Raw genomic sequence first — 13,640 nt, forward strand, 5'->3', positions numbered from 1 at the left:
ATATGGCAAATTATTTACAAAAAAGTTTTTTTTTTGTTTTTTTTTCCCCCTAAGTCTATGTCTGTATATTCTATGAGAATTTGTTGCACGCAAATCTTGTCTAAGTAGGAGTTAATATCCTAATGTGTATACTAATCTATCACACATGCTTAGGGGTGGTCACAGTTTTTATTATAAATGTGTTGTTTTTTAATTCATTTGTATACTGACGATTAAGGGGCTGTGTCCTCGAAACGCGTCCAGTTGTTCCCCTCCTAGGGACATGTGATTTTTAATTTTTGGAATAAAGGATTTATCGCTTGTGGCACCGGATTTTACTTTTTCTATATATCTTTACAAGTTTATGCTGGACACTAATCCGTGAGCCTGGGATTCCTGTGAGTTTCAGGTGATATGAGCTAATTACCTTTTTTTCAGTCCACTAGCTAACAAGGACCTGCCCTGGAAATTAATAACAGGATACCAGGGACGTATATGAGATAATAACGTGAAAATGTTATAGGAGAATATATATCATATGAAAAAATTATATATCTATGATATATGATGGATAGTGTGACACCTATCATATAATATGACCCATACAGTGCAATTGTGCTAGTGAATATATAGTGAAAAATATGATGAGATGAAAAATATATTTATATAACAAAAAGGCATGGGGCACATAAATGCATGACATTATACATATATTACTAGAAGATATTTAAATTCTTTAAAATATAAAAAGAGGTTCAAATGCACTGGTGATGATGACGCTCAAGAAGATGACCAACTCTGAAAAATAGCAAACGTCAGGCGAAAGAACTAAGAAGAGAAGGAAAGAAGAAAACGTAAGTATAAACGAATAAAAACAATTAAAATAAGATTAAAAGTAAAATGACCATAATACAATGCACTCCACTAGGAACCACCCAACAATATTAAAGAAATGAAACAAAACTATTTGTCTCATTGAGACCATGGAGGGTTAAGGTGTTCAACACAGTGATCCCCCTTGCCTCCTTCTGTGCCAGGATTTTTTTCCAGTTACCTCCTCTAGTGCCTGGGTAGACCCTATCAAAACCACTCAACTGGAGACCAGAAGGGTCACTGTTATGAAACTTCATAAAGTGACGCGGTAATGTCTTGAGCTCATCCACATTGTAAATTTCTTTTGCTGCCTTGATATCCAAGACGCGTTCTCTAGTTCTTCTTCGGAGTTCTCTTGATGTAAGGCCTACATATATTCTGTTGCAAGGGCATTTTGCACTGTAGATCACCCCAACTGTGGTACATGTGATGGTATGAGTAATCTTATATTGCTTCGTACCATTTGAATTTGTAAAGATTTTCGTAGACTCTATATTGAGGCACGCCACGCAAGAGCCACATGGGTGGCAGCCCCAGCTGGGGCCCTTGGATCCAAATAAACCCTTAGCTGCTGGCCCCCCAAGGTGGCTGTTTACCAGAAGATATTTTAATTTTTTTAAGCGTCTATATGTAATAGCAGGATTGTTTGAGAGATGAGAAGAGAGAAATAGACTTCATCACAAGAACTGCCGGTTTTCAGTCATACATGCGAGTGGCTGCTGTAAGCACACCCTAGCAATTTGACCTCTCGCGATGCAGTGCATCACTGTAGAGTCAGCTATCAGTCAAAGTGCCAGGGCGTGTGTGGCGCCCCTGAGGGTTCGGTCGCCAAAGGGGTACTGCATCTCTTTAATGAGGTGTGGTATCTCTCCTTCGAGGTAAGGATGGTGCAGCTGTCAGGACCCCACCTCTGCATTCAACACTACATCTCTCCCACCTGTAGGGGGGCTTTAAGGCACCAGGGTGCTGCCCCAGCCGGGATAAGTGGAGATGGGGGAACCAAAGTAAGGGGGAACCTAGTAGTGGGTGAGGGTGGAGGATACACTTAGAGGTTACACGTACTAAATTCATATTTAATAGCCAGCCATCTTAAGTTCAAGGTCTTTGATTGTGATCTTCATCGCTGAACGTGGCTTTCTGTGTGAACCTGCAGTTGATGGGGACACGGTCCTCGAACTCTGGCCTTGAGTCGAGGAACGGGCAAGAGTTAACGGCTGTCTCTACCCGGTCAAGGTCCTTACTTAAGAAGGTCTGGAGGGGAGCGGAGGAGTATAGCTCCGCAGGCAAAAGGATCCCAGGGGGATGAAGACGGAGCAGTATACGCCACCTGTCCTCACTATTCTGGCCTAGTCTGAGGGATTCCTGCTGCAAAAGGGGTACCGGCCCCCGATATCTGACTCTGTCATTACAAGTCTTAGTCAGAGAAGCCCGGAGGCTCAGTGGATCCCACCGGGTAACGGAGCGGAGTCGCCACCCGTACCCTTGTTCTGTGCATAGTCCAGAGGGAGACCCGGCCTTAGTAAACGCACCACAAACGGACAGGAGAGGACCTAGTGGGAAAGTCTAGGAACACTCTGGTGCGGGGTCCTGACCAAAGCACCTGAACTACCCGGAGGTTGTCGGACCCCCGGTCCTGGTGGCCGCAGCGCGCCGTGAGGAGCAGGGAGAAGCCTTGCAGCTGAGCATTCTACCGTGAGTAAAGCTTGGAGGACTACCCCTATGGCCTCCGGTTTCTTATTGCAACGCGGCACCGCACTACACCGCACAACATCTTCCACAACAGCTCCCATCCTCTTGTCCTCTCTGCCCTGAGGCCCTGCTCCGCCTGTGGGGAGTAGTACCATCTTCTGCTGCCGCTACATCCCGCTTCAGAGGACTGAATGCAGAGCTGGTGGAGAATCACCAGGCACCACAAGTGGTGTAGTCAATACAACCACTCAATTAACACCAACCCTGAAAGCCCATTAAATCTTTTAATGTGACGGCCCTGGGCACGGAACGGGTCCAGGCCACGGCTACATCCCCCAACATCTGACCCGGCTCTGAGTACCCCCCCATCTTCCCAGGGAGGGCTGTGAGCGTCACACGTGCTTGCAGGAGCCACTCGCAGTGCTATGGGCTGCAATTGTAGATGCTTTGTACACACCTGTATGACTGAAGGCCAGTAAAGGTTCTTGGAATGATTTAAATTCCATTTTTTTCCCATGAGCTGCACGTTCAGTACAGCGGTTGGGCACTTTTCTATACTATTAACCTGCACTGCAGGTCAATAATGTGGCGCCCCTGCGGGCTCAGTCGCCACAGAGTTATTGCACCCCACTTAAGGGTGTGATATCTCCTCTTCCAGGTAAGGATGGAGTACCATACAGGACCCCAAACACACACTCAACACTACACCACTCCAGTTCTGAAGGGGGCCTATATGCACCATAGTGCCGCCCCGGGCCAGAATGGAGGAGTTGGGGGGAACCATGTAGTGAGTGAGGGTGGAGGAAGCATTTATTTTGAGCACTTAGCTGGATCATATATATATGGAGGCCATCTTGGTATCATTGTCTTTGGTTGTGGGTCGTTGGTCGGTAGACAGCACAACGCTGCAGCCAGCTGAGGGTCCACGGTCCTCGGTCTCAGGCCTCGAGACGAGGAGCAGGGCAGAGTTGCTGTAGGCTCTGTCTCGGTCAGGGTCCTGAGAGTAGGAGGCCCAGGAGGGGAGCAGAGGAGTCAAGCTCCACAGGCGAAAGGATCCCAGGGGATATGGACGGAGCGGAGCCACCACCTGCATACCTTATTCTGGCCTAGCCAGAGGGACCCGGCCGCAAGAGGGGTAACCGGTCCCCAATCTGACTTTGTACTTCACGTCTCTGTCGGAAGAATCCGGAGGCTTATGTGGATCCCAGGGGGATACGGATGGAGCGGAGTCGCCACCTGTATGCCCTAATCTGAGTTTACCCAGAGGGACCCAGCCTTACGCCTCAGCCTCACCACAAGTCACCAAAAAGGGCGCCCAGTCGGTCCGGGAACTACACGTTGCCCATAGAGAGATTGCAGCACCCGTACGGGACTCAGTGGGGAACACACGGCGGGAGAAATTGAGCAAGAGAGGAACACACTAGAGCGGGGTCCTGGCAGGTGCTCCTGAACTACCTGGAAAGTGCTGAGCCCCACCCTGGCGGCCGCAGCTCGCCGTGTGACAGCAGAGAGAAGCTCTGAGCTGATAAAAAGTGAGTAAAGACTCGGATGACTTCAACCGCTATCTCTGCCTGTTCTTTCTACAGCGGCACAGCACCCGCCACCACTCTACATCACATCTACACTGCCCTGAGGCCTACTCTACCCGTGGAGAGTAGCACCAACTAAGCTGCCCGGAACACCGGCCTCAGAGGACTGTCGCAGCGCCAGTAGTCATTACCGGGTACCACGGGTGGCGTCACGAACATTTACAAACCTACCCTACTTCCCCTTTTTGGTTTACATTTTTATCCCCCCTTTTATTTTTGGACTGACCACCCTGGGTCACGGAATGGGCCAGCCACTGTGACATCCCCCAAATCCATCAAGGCCCGGTTGGCGAGTACCCCGCTGCCCAGGGGGCGCGTCAATAGCGTTTGAGGATATGGACATACTAGGTTCTCTTCACATGCCACTGTCATTCTGTGGTTGGGCTTCACAGGCAATAGTGATTTTATATGTAGCAATGCAAAAGTACTTTTGAATATAGACAAGTGATCTAACGTTCAGTTTCAAGTTGCCTAAGGGGACTAACAAAGTAAAAGAAATGTTAAAAATCCACAGCCATTTTCTCACGTTAAGAGAAGTAGAAGTAGACGTTCTGAGAAAAGTAGATGACAATCTGGTCAGAAGTGACTCGCATTATGTTTTTCAGGGTTTGTCTGCAGGAACTTCTCTCATGATTTGATCAATGGAACACGTGTCAGGACCAAGAAGCTCTTGGAGAAAGACAAAACAGAGATCCAGTGACTTTCTAGTAAGTGTTTCTCAAGTACACTCGCATATGACACACACTTTCTTATCAATTTCACTCGGGGTTATTTAGTTTGGAAAAACGAAGGCTTAGGGGTGATCTTATTACTACCGTGTTTCCCCGAAAGTAAGGCCCTGTCTTACATTAATTTTACCCCCAAAAGTCCCACCCTGCCTTACTTTCGGGGGAGGCCTTACATTGGGAAAAAAAAAAGGCTGAACAGTATGCAGCCTCCCCATACAGTGGTTCTGCCCCCCACTCTGCCACCACACACACACACACACACAGCCCCATACGGCACCCATACACATACCGTACACATATCGTATACACACACACACACAGCCCCATACGGCACCCATACACATACCGTACACATATCGTATACACACACACACACAGCCCCATACGGCACCCATACACATACCGTACACATATCGTATACACACACACACACACACACACACAGAGAGAGTTTCGGAACTTACCGTTACTTTCCTTCTGTTTCGATCTCCTCTGCGGTGCCGGGCTGACGATTCGGATGCCGGGGAAGCTGGACCAATCGGAGCGAGCCTGCAGGCGGTGACGTCGCAGCTGATTCGGCCAATCAGCTGCGAGCCGGCTAGGGAGCCTGTGGCGAACAGGCTGATCGGCCAATCAGCTGCGAGCCGGCTAGGGAGCCTGTGACGAACAGGCTGATCGGCCAATCAGCTGCGAGCCGGCTAGGGAGCCTGTGACGAACAGGCTGATCGGCCAATCAGCTGCGAGCCGGCTAGGGAGCCTGTGACGAACAGGCTGATCGGCCAATCAGCTGCGAGCCGGCTAGGGAGCCTGTGACGAACAGGCTGATCGGCCAATCAGCTGCGAGCCGGCTAGGGAGCCTGTGGCGAATCAGCCTTACATTCCCCGGCCCCCCCCCCCGCTACCCTGCCTTACAATCGGGGGGTGCCCTACATTGGCGGACCCCCCCGAAACCCCCCACCCTGCCTTACTTTCGGGGGGGTCTTACTTTCGGGGAAACACGGTATGTACAAGTATATGAGGGGACAGTACAAAGACCTTTCTACTGATCTTTTTACTCTGAGGCCTGAGACGGGGACAAGGGGGCATCTTCTACGTCTGGAGGAAAGAAGGTTTAATCATAATCACAGACGCGGATTCTTTACTGTAAGAGCAGTGAGACTATGGAACTCTCTGCCGCATGATGTTGTAATGAGGGATTCACTACTAACATTTAAGAAGGGCATGGAGGCCTTTCTTGATAAGTATAATATTACAGATTATATACAGTGCTGTGCAAATTAATTGGGACAAAGCATTTTTTAAGTAAAATCGTAAGTTGGTTACCAGTCAGTGATTCAAACCAGTTTTAACTTTTTTGAACAGGTGTGAGTGTACAACCGTGAGTAACAAAATGTGGTTTGACTGGTTTTAGTCAGAAAATAACAGCTAGCTGCCCCCTCAGCTTCAGTTGAGAGCTTGTTTCTGTGAGGAGTGGTTTAGTGTACTTTTTCTCCATGCCACAATTCCAAGTGTGTGAAGAAATTCCTGGAAGAAAATAAAGTAAAAGTGCTGTACTGGCCTGGCAATTCACCAGACTTAAATCTTATAGAAAATTTGTGGAGCATTGTGAAGAGACGTCTTGGCAAAATGGACTGTACAACCAAAGAACGCATGATAAACAGTGCCATACAAGTGTGGTTCCATGATGAAGAATGGAAGAATTTATGCAAAAACTTGGTAGAATCAATGCCAAAACGCATTGAAAATCTCATATCTGCTAAAGGAGGACATATTTCTTACTATAATTTGTATGTAACAGTGCATTATAACATTTTATTATTAAATATTCAAAAATATGGGTTTTTTTGGCTTTGTCCCAATTAATTTGCACAGCACTGTATACTAGATTCCTTGATAGGGCGTTGATCCAGGGAACTAGTCTGATTGTCGTATGGAGTCAGGAAGGAATTTTTTTCCCCAATGTGGAGCTTAGTGTTTGCCACATGGTTTTTTTTTGCCTTCCTCTGGATCAGCATGTTAGGCTATGGCTTGAACTAGATGGACTTATTTTTTAAGGTTGAAGGATGACTGTTACTATGTATATGTGTAAACAGATGTTAAGAAAAATTATTTTTTGCCTCATTTCTTTTAGGTATTGAAAATTCAAGCACAGCACATACCATCGTGTGTTTCCTCTTCAAAGTACCAGCCAAACTGTAAGTTACTCACAAAACACACAGACTGACACAGCAGCCATTTTTAGTTTTTGTAATTACTTGTAAACTTTATGCCAATTTCCCCTTCAACTAAGGGGGCATTTACTTTTTTCCCTGTATGATGTTACCCAATAATGTGCAGGCGGTGTCAGGCAGAGGATAAAGCGCACAATCGCAGAGGATATGAGAGCTGGCTTTCTCTGTATATAATACTCATGTCTAACTAGTTCAAAATAAAATCTGCCTTCTATTGATTGCTGTGCAGTGGTGTATGATTCTATATACTGCTCTGCATCCATCCCAGGCTTTGGGGAATAACTTTCAGGCACCTGGGCTAAATGCTGAGCGCTGTTTGTTACAAGTGCTGATGGCACATTACAGTTCTTGTCTCACAGCAGCAGGACAGTACTGAGATGAGAGCTGCAGTGTCCGATCAGCACGTGTCACATACAGCGCTCAGCATCTACCTCAGGTACCAGGGCTTTATTCCACACAGCCTGAGATAGATGCAGAGCAGTATATGGAATCACACACCTCTGCTCTCCTCCGCCTGCACAGTAATCACTGATAGTGACAGTTTTGTCACCTGGTTAAAGCCCCACTCCAGGGTTTGTTTTCTTTTATTTCAGCGCTGGAGTGGTGCAACTAAACTAGTGGTCCCTTAACCCTATTATTATACTTACTAGCCACTGTCTTCAGCTCTTCCCAGCGTTGCTTCAGTCCCACAGCCATGTTTTGACTGCAACTTTGGACTGACCTGAAGTAATGGTCAGAAGCTCTCAGTGTAAGTGTGGGGGCCTGTTGCTGGCCTTGTTCTGGATCTCATGGGCTTAAATTGAGTTATGACTTCCTGATAGGCCAGCAAACACTGGAGCAAGCCAGCAGGTCACAAACTGCTGGAGAACGTCAGGAGCCTCACGGAATACAGATGAAGATGCCGGTTGGTAAGGATGAGACTAGGGGCAGGGAACTTAGATTAGTGGCTCTACTCCAGTGCCATAATACAAAAAAACTGCAGTATTGCTTTAAACATGAGTCTTATATTACTCAGAAAAGGTGAGGTCTTGCCTTAATCTGTTGGTTTTTCTTTTTTTTTTCCTTCATGCCTCCAGTTTGGTTGGTCAACCTCATACAGGGGAAATGGGTGACACTTCCAGAGACAAATCTTTACTAACATCCCTTGGTTAAAGTTCAAATTAACCTATTAAATGTAGCAAGTAACATACCCCAAACTATCTGGTATGCTGGAGCTTAGGCTTAGTGAGAGGATACTTTGCTTCTACAGTTTATGGTTCTGACAGCTTTTGAAAAATATATATTTATTTATTGTTATGCATTTGACACTTTTAGATATAATGACTGATGTTTCTGTTGTAATGGAAGTGTTATATTGTTAATGTTTTCTACTGTATTCTGTGTTTGTTGCACTATTGATATGAAAACCTTGTGAAAATTGGCAAGAGACTTGATTACATATTAAAGTTGGTCTGTTCAATACTATGGGTAAAGTATTTTTTTTAACTGAAGGTAAATTTTAGATTAATGGATGTTTTTTAGGTTAGTTTCACTCGGCAGCTATTTTTTTCAATAATAATGTTTCAGGTATATGGTGACCTCTGACCCGTCACGTGGGGGGGCCACGCGGGGCCCTGGCTATCCTTAATACACCCCTGATACCCAGGTCAGACTACATGCTGTTCTTCTGCACTGGAATTATTTTAGAAGGATGGGTGCGGTAATCATCACCATACTCCCACATGTCATTTACTTTATATAGAAGAATTACTAATCACGATAAAGGAGTCTTCATAGAATGTGTGGTATCTGTGTTGTCAGTTACCCGATTTGTTCTACTAGTGATGGTATTGAAAAACTGCCTTAACCTCCCTTTGGGCCTGGCAAGTTCACCATTGGCTGGGCCTTCTTGCTCTGCTCCTGCCGGGGATGCTTCATCCGGGAATTCTTCTTGAGCTGGCTCTTCTGCAGCACTAGGCTCTTCTGCAGCACTTACAGATTCATCTTGCTGTGGTAGGGTCTTCTGGCTGTCGAAAGAAGTGGAGTACTGGGATTATGACTGCTCCTCCTATTTGAGGCCAATCTGCCAGGAAATCTCCTAAATCAGTATGGATTACTGCTTCTTCAGGTTCCTCCGGGGTGATGAGAGGCACTTCTTGGGGCTTTAGCAGTTCTGGACACAACTTCAGGTGGTCTCTAGATACCATTGCAGTTGTTCTTCCTTCATCTTTGCTAATCAAACACGTCTTCCTGTTATCAAACCTTGAATTCAACACAGTGTAGGGTTCTCTCTCCCACTGGTCATCAAGTTTGTGGTTTCTCCTTTTCCTTTTCAATACCACTTCTCCTGGTGTGAAGGGTTCTGCTGGCGCACTCTTATTATAGTGGGCTTCCTGCTTGTCCCTCACCCTAGCGAGACTGTCTTCGACACAGGCTTGTACTCTTCTGTACTGCTCCTGTCTGGATGTGTCCCAGTCCTCAGTGGACATATCTGCTTCTGGTTCTACAACACCAAGCTCCAGGTCCATGGACAACTTTCCTGGTCTTGCTCGCATGAGATATGCTGGAGTGCAATTGGTGGAACTCATAGGTATGTGATTGTACAGATCTACCAGGTCAGGTAGTAGGTCTGGTCACTGATTTCTCTCCTCAAGTGGTAAGGTCTTCAGCAGGTCGATGACAATGTTGTTCATCTTTTAACAGAGACCATTGGTTTGGGGGTGGTACGGTCTAGTTATTATCTTCTTACACCCATACAAATGGCAGAACTCTTTGAACAACTCGGCCTCGAAGGCTGGGCCTTGGTCTGTCAGCACCTGCTCAGGGTATCCATGGGGTCTGCAGAAATATGCTTGGAACGTTTTTGCTGCTGTTTCTGCTGTTAGGTCTTTGACAGGGGCAACCACCAGGAACCTGGAGTAGTGATCCACTATGGTCAGGGCATAGGAGTACCCTGACCTGCTGGGTGACAGCTTGACATGGTCCAGGGCCACGATCTCCAGGGGTCAAGTCATCTTGATGGGTTGCAGGGGCGCCTTCTGGCTGCTGTAGTCTTTTCTTCTGAGGCTACAGGGTCCACAGTCTCTGCACCACTTCTCAATGGAGCTGCGCATTCCCACCCAGTAGAATCGACACTTTAGCAGGGTTTCTAGCTTTTTCCAGCCAAAGTGCCCCGCCTGATCGTGGTAGGCCTCCAACACCATCTGGATCTCCATCTTGGGGACCACTATCTGCCATACCATCTTGTGGGTCTTGGGATTGACGTACCTCCGGCACAGCTTCTCTCAATAGATGAACAGCCGGCTTCTCTCATTCCACAGCTGTTTTGCTTGGAGAGACGCATCCTTCTCCAGGGAGGAACCTTCTTGGGTTATCAACTCCTTGATACGGCTGACAACCGGGTCGCTGTCCTGGGTCTCCTTCCAGCTGTGGTGAGGCAAAGGGTTTAACATCTTACCACGCTGCCTCCTGAAGGCTCGTTACTCGTGGATCATCCCATTCCGGTGAAAGGCAGGTAGCTCAATCTCCTCCAGGTCATCCATTTCTTCTTCTGTGTCTGACTGGTGAGGCATCCTGGACAGGGCATTGGCGTTGGCTTTCTTGCGGCCCGCCCGGTATTTAATTGTGAATTGGTAATTGGACAGCCGAGCCATCCATCGCTGTTCCATGGCTCCTTGCTTGGCTGTTTCAAGATGAGTCAGGGGGTTATTGTCAGTGTAGGCAGTGAACTTGCTGGAGGCTAAGTAGTGCTTGAACCTTTCAGTGATGGCCCAGACCAAGGCCAGGAACTCTAACTTGAAGCTGCTATAGTTCTCTGGGTTCCTCTCAGTCGGGCGGAGCTTCCTGCTTGCATAGGCTATCACTTTCTCTAGGCCATTCTGCTTCTGACTTAGGACAGCTCCTAATCCTTCATTGCTGGCATCAGTATACAGCAGGAACGGTTGGCTGTAGTCAGGGTAGGCTAGGATCTCGTCGCCTGTCAGTATCTCCTTCATCTCTTGAAATGATTCGGCTTGCTCCTCACCCCAGTGGAATGGGGGATTTCTGCCTTTGGGGGGACTGTCCTACCAGGAGGTCTTGCAGAGGCGCTGCTTTCTTGGTGTAATCTATTACAAACCTCCGGTAGTATCCTACTAGTCCCAGGAACTGACGTACCTCCTTGAGGTTCTTCGGCTCCGGCCATTTCTGGATGGCAGTGACCTTCTCCGGGTCTGGTGCCACTCCCTCTGGACTGACAATGTGCCCCAGGTACTGTACCTTTCTCTTGAGCAGGTGGCACTTTGAGGGCTTCACCTTCATCCCATACTGGGACAGTGACTGAAATACCTCTGCCAGGTGCTTCAAGTGGTCCTCATACGTCTTGGAGTACACAATCACGTCATCCAGGTATAGTAACACAGTCTCGAAGTTGCGGTGTCCCAAGCAGCACTCCATCAATCTCTGAAACGTTCCAGGGGCATTGCAGAGTCCAAAAGGCATACTGTTGAACTCGCAGAGTTCCATCGGGGTGGTGAAGGCCATCTTCTCCCGATCCTCCTCAGCCACAGCTACAGCCACAGCCACAGCCAGTACCCACTAGTGAGGTCAAGTGTGGAAAAGTAATTTGATTTGCAGACTTTAAGGCAGCCAGGGATTCCTCTATTCGTGGTAAAGGGTATGCATCTTTATGTGTAATGCGATTTACTTTTCTGTAATCTACACACATCCTCATGCTTCCATACTTCTTCCTGACTAACACTAGGGGAGCTGCCCAGGGACTACAACTATCCCTTACTACCCTGCCTTTTTCATGTCGTGCAACATCTCCTTGGCTTTCTGGTAGTGTGCTGGTGGTATAGGCTTGTACCGTTCTTTGATGGGAGGATGGTTGCCTGTGGGGATGTGATGTTGTACCCCCTTAATCCTTCCAAAGTCAAGTGGATGCTTGCTGAATACCTGCGCGTAATCCTGAACCACCCGGGGTACCCCCTGTTTCTGGTGAGCTGGAGTGGTGTCTGTCCCAACATGGATCTGTTGACACCAGTCCTCCACCTGGGTTGCCGGGTCATTATCCTCCACTTGGTCTGGGGAGGTTAAGGACTCCACCGTGTGGATGGAGTTGTTATTTACAGCATGTAACTTGGCAACAGTGGTATATCGTGGTAATCTGACCTCGTCTTCCCCATAGTTGAGAAGACGGACGGGCACCCTCCCATTGCGTACATCCACTACCCCTCTGGCAGTTAAGAGTGTAGGTCTGTGCTCTGAGCTAAGGAGTTCTACTACTGCCTGGTAACTCTGTCCTTTAAGACCTATTGCTGCTCTACACCATATAAGCATTTCACTCATTGGAGGAATCACAATGGGTATCGGGTCTGTTACCCGCACATTACCAATCTCACCACCGGATAACTTTACTTGCTGGTGGTACATCAGGGCTCGAATCTCCTTCTGGAGGGCTCTCCTCTGCCCCGGTCTGGCGACGTCAGCGAGCTGTTGGAGTAAAAACACCACTTCCTCCAAACAGTTATCAACAATGTTAGTACCTAGTACCATATACAGTCCATTCTCATCAGAGAGAGTCTCTACTACAATGAGCCCCTGGTCCTTCAGCTCCACTCTCCCCACCTTTACCGCCACATCCTTAACCCCGACTAGGTTAAGAGGGAGGTTGTTAGAGGCATAAATGGAGAAATCTGTATCTGGGGGTTGGCGATTGTCCATGGACCAGAATCTCTTGTAAAGGGCATCAGGCATTATGGTTACCTGAGATCCAGTGTCCAGCAGGGCAGGTATCTCAATGCTGTCCAGGATTATGGACAGGAAAGGTCTTCCTCCCACGAACCTGCTGTGCCAGTCTGAGGGGCCTGCTGAGTCTATTTCTGGGTGTTGGCCCTCGGACCCAGGGTTTGCTCCTTTAAAGGGCAATTGCACTGTGTGGTCTGCCTTCTGGCAGCGGTGGCAGACAAACTCTCGTTGAGGGTGGCGCTGGTTGTTGGTCCTTCCACGGGGTGACGTTGTCCTCCTCCCGGGCGGCGTTGTCCTCCTCCGGGGCGGCAGCGTCCTCCTCCTTCCTCTCATCCAGGGGACATCCTCAGGGCAGTCGGCTAGCAGGATCCTTCCCTCTGTCTCTGGCTCCGTCCGTAGCTGCAGGGCACTCATCACAGTGGCCAGGTTTTTAGTCAGCTGGCGCACTTCTGAGCCCAGACTGTCCAGCTCACAAGGGGGCGCTGCCTGCACTTTGGCTTCATCAGCCAGCGGGGAAAAGGTGGGTGCTGCGGGCGTTGGAGTGGCCCTACCCTGGTAATGTTGTATAGCAGTATCTGCTGTTTCCAGGGGTTGCAGTTCCTTTATAGCCATGTCCTTAAGGGTGTCAAAGGTAGCATCTGGATGATCCAAGGACCACCAACGCACAGTCCTGCTCTCCTCTTGGGACCTCAGTCCCCGGACAAATTGTTCTTTTAGCATTTTACTTTCATCGGTTATGCTGGTTGGACTGACCTGTTTCAGAGCCCGCAGGGCCCCTTGCAAACGGCAGGCATAGTCCCGAACACTGTCCACCGGTTTCTGTGAGCAGTGGTAGAACCTCATCT

The 13,640-nt window shown here is 48.2% G+C and overlaps 1 protein-coding gene across 1 annotated transcript in view; it reads right to left on the reverse strand.

Annotated features, from left to right (window-relative positions):
* Positions 1 to 715: 715 nt before the first annotated feature.
* The window catches only part of LOC141217717 (microtubule-associated serine/threonine-protein kinase 3-like), a 54,222-nt gene continuing 41,297 nt past the window's right edge, over positions 716 to 13,640 (reverse strand). The window contains exon 8 of the mRNA XM_073665852.1: positions 716 to 807. Coding sequence (XP_073521953.1) covers positions 716 to 807 — 92 coding nt within the window. The remainder of the gene's footprint in view (positions 808 to 13,640) is intronic.

The sequence above is a fragment of the Phyllobates terribilis genome, unplaced genomic scaffold (genome assembly GCF_046119375.1).
Source record: "Phyllobates terribilis strain yellow unplaced genomic scaffold, ASM4611937v1 Scaffold_247__1_contigs__length_2908721, whole genome shotgun sequence".
NCBI classification, from domain to species: Eukaryota; Metazoa; Chordata; class Amphibia; order Anura; family Dendrobatidae; genus Phyllobates; species Phyllobates terribilis.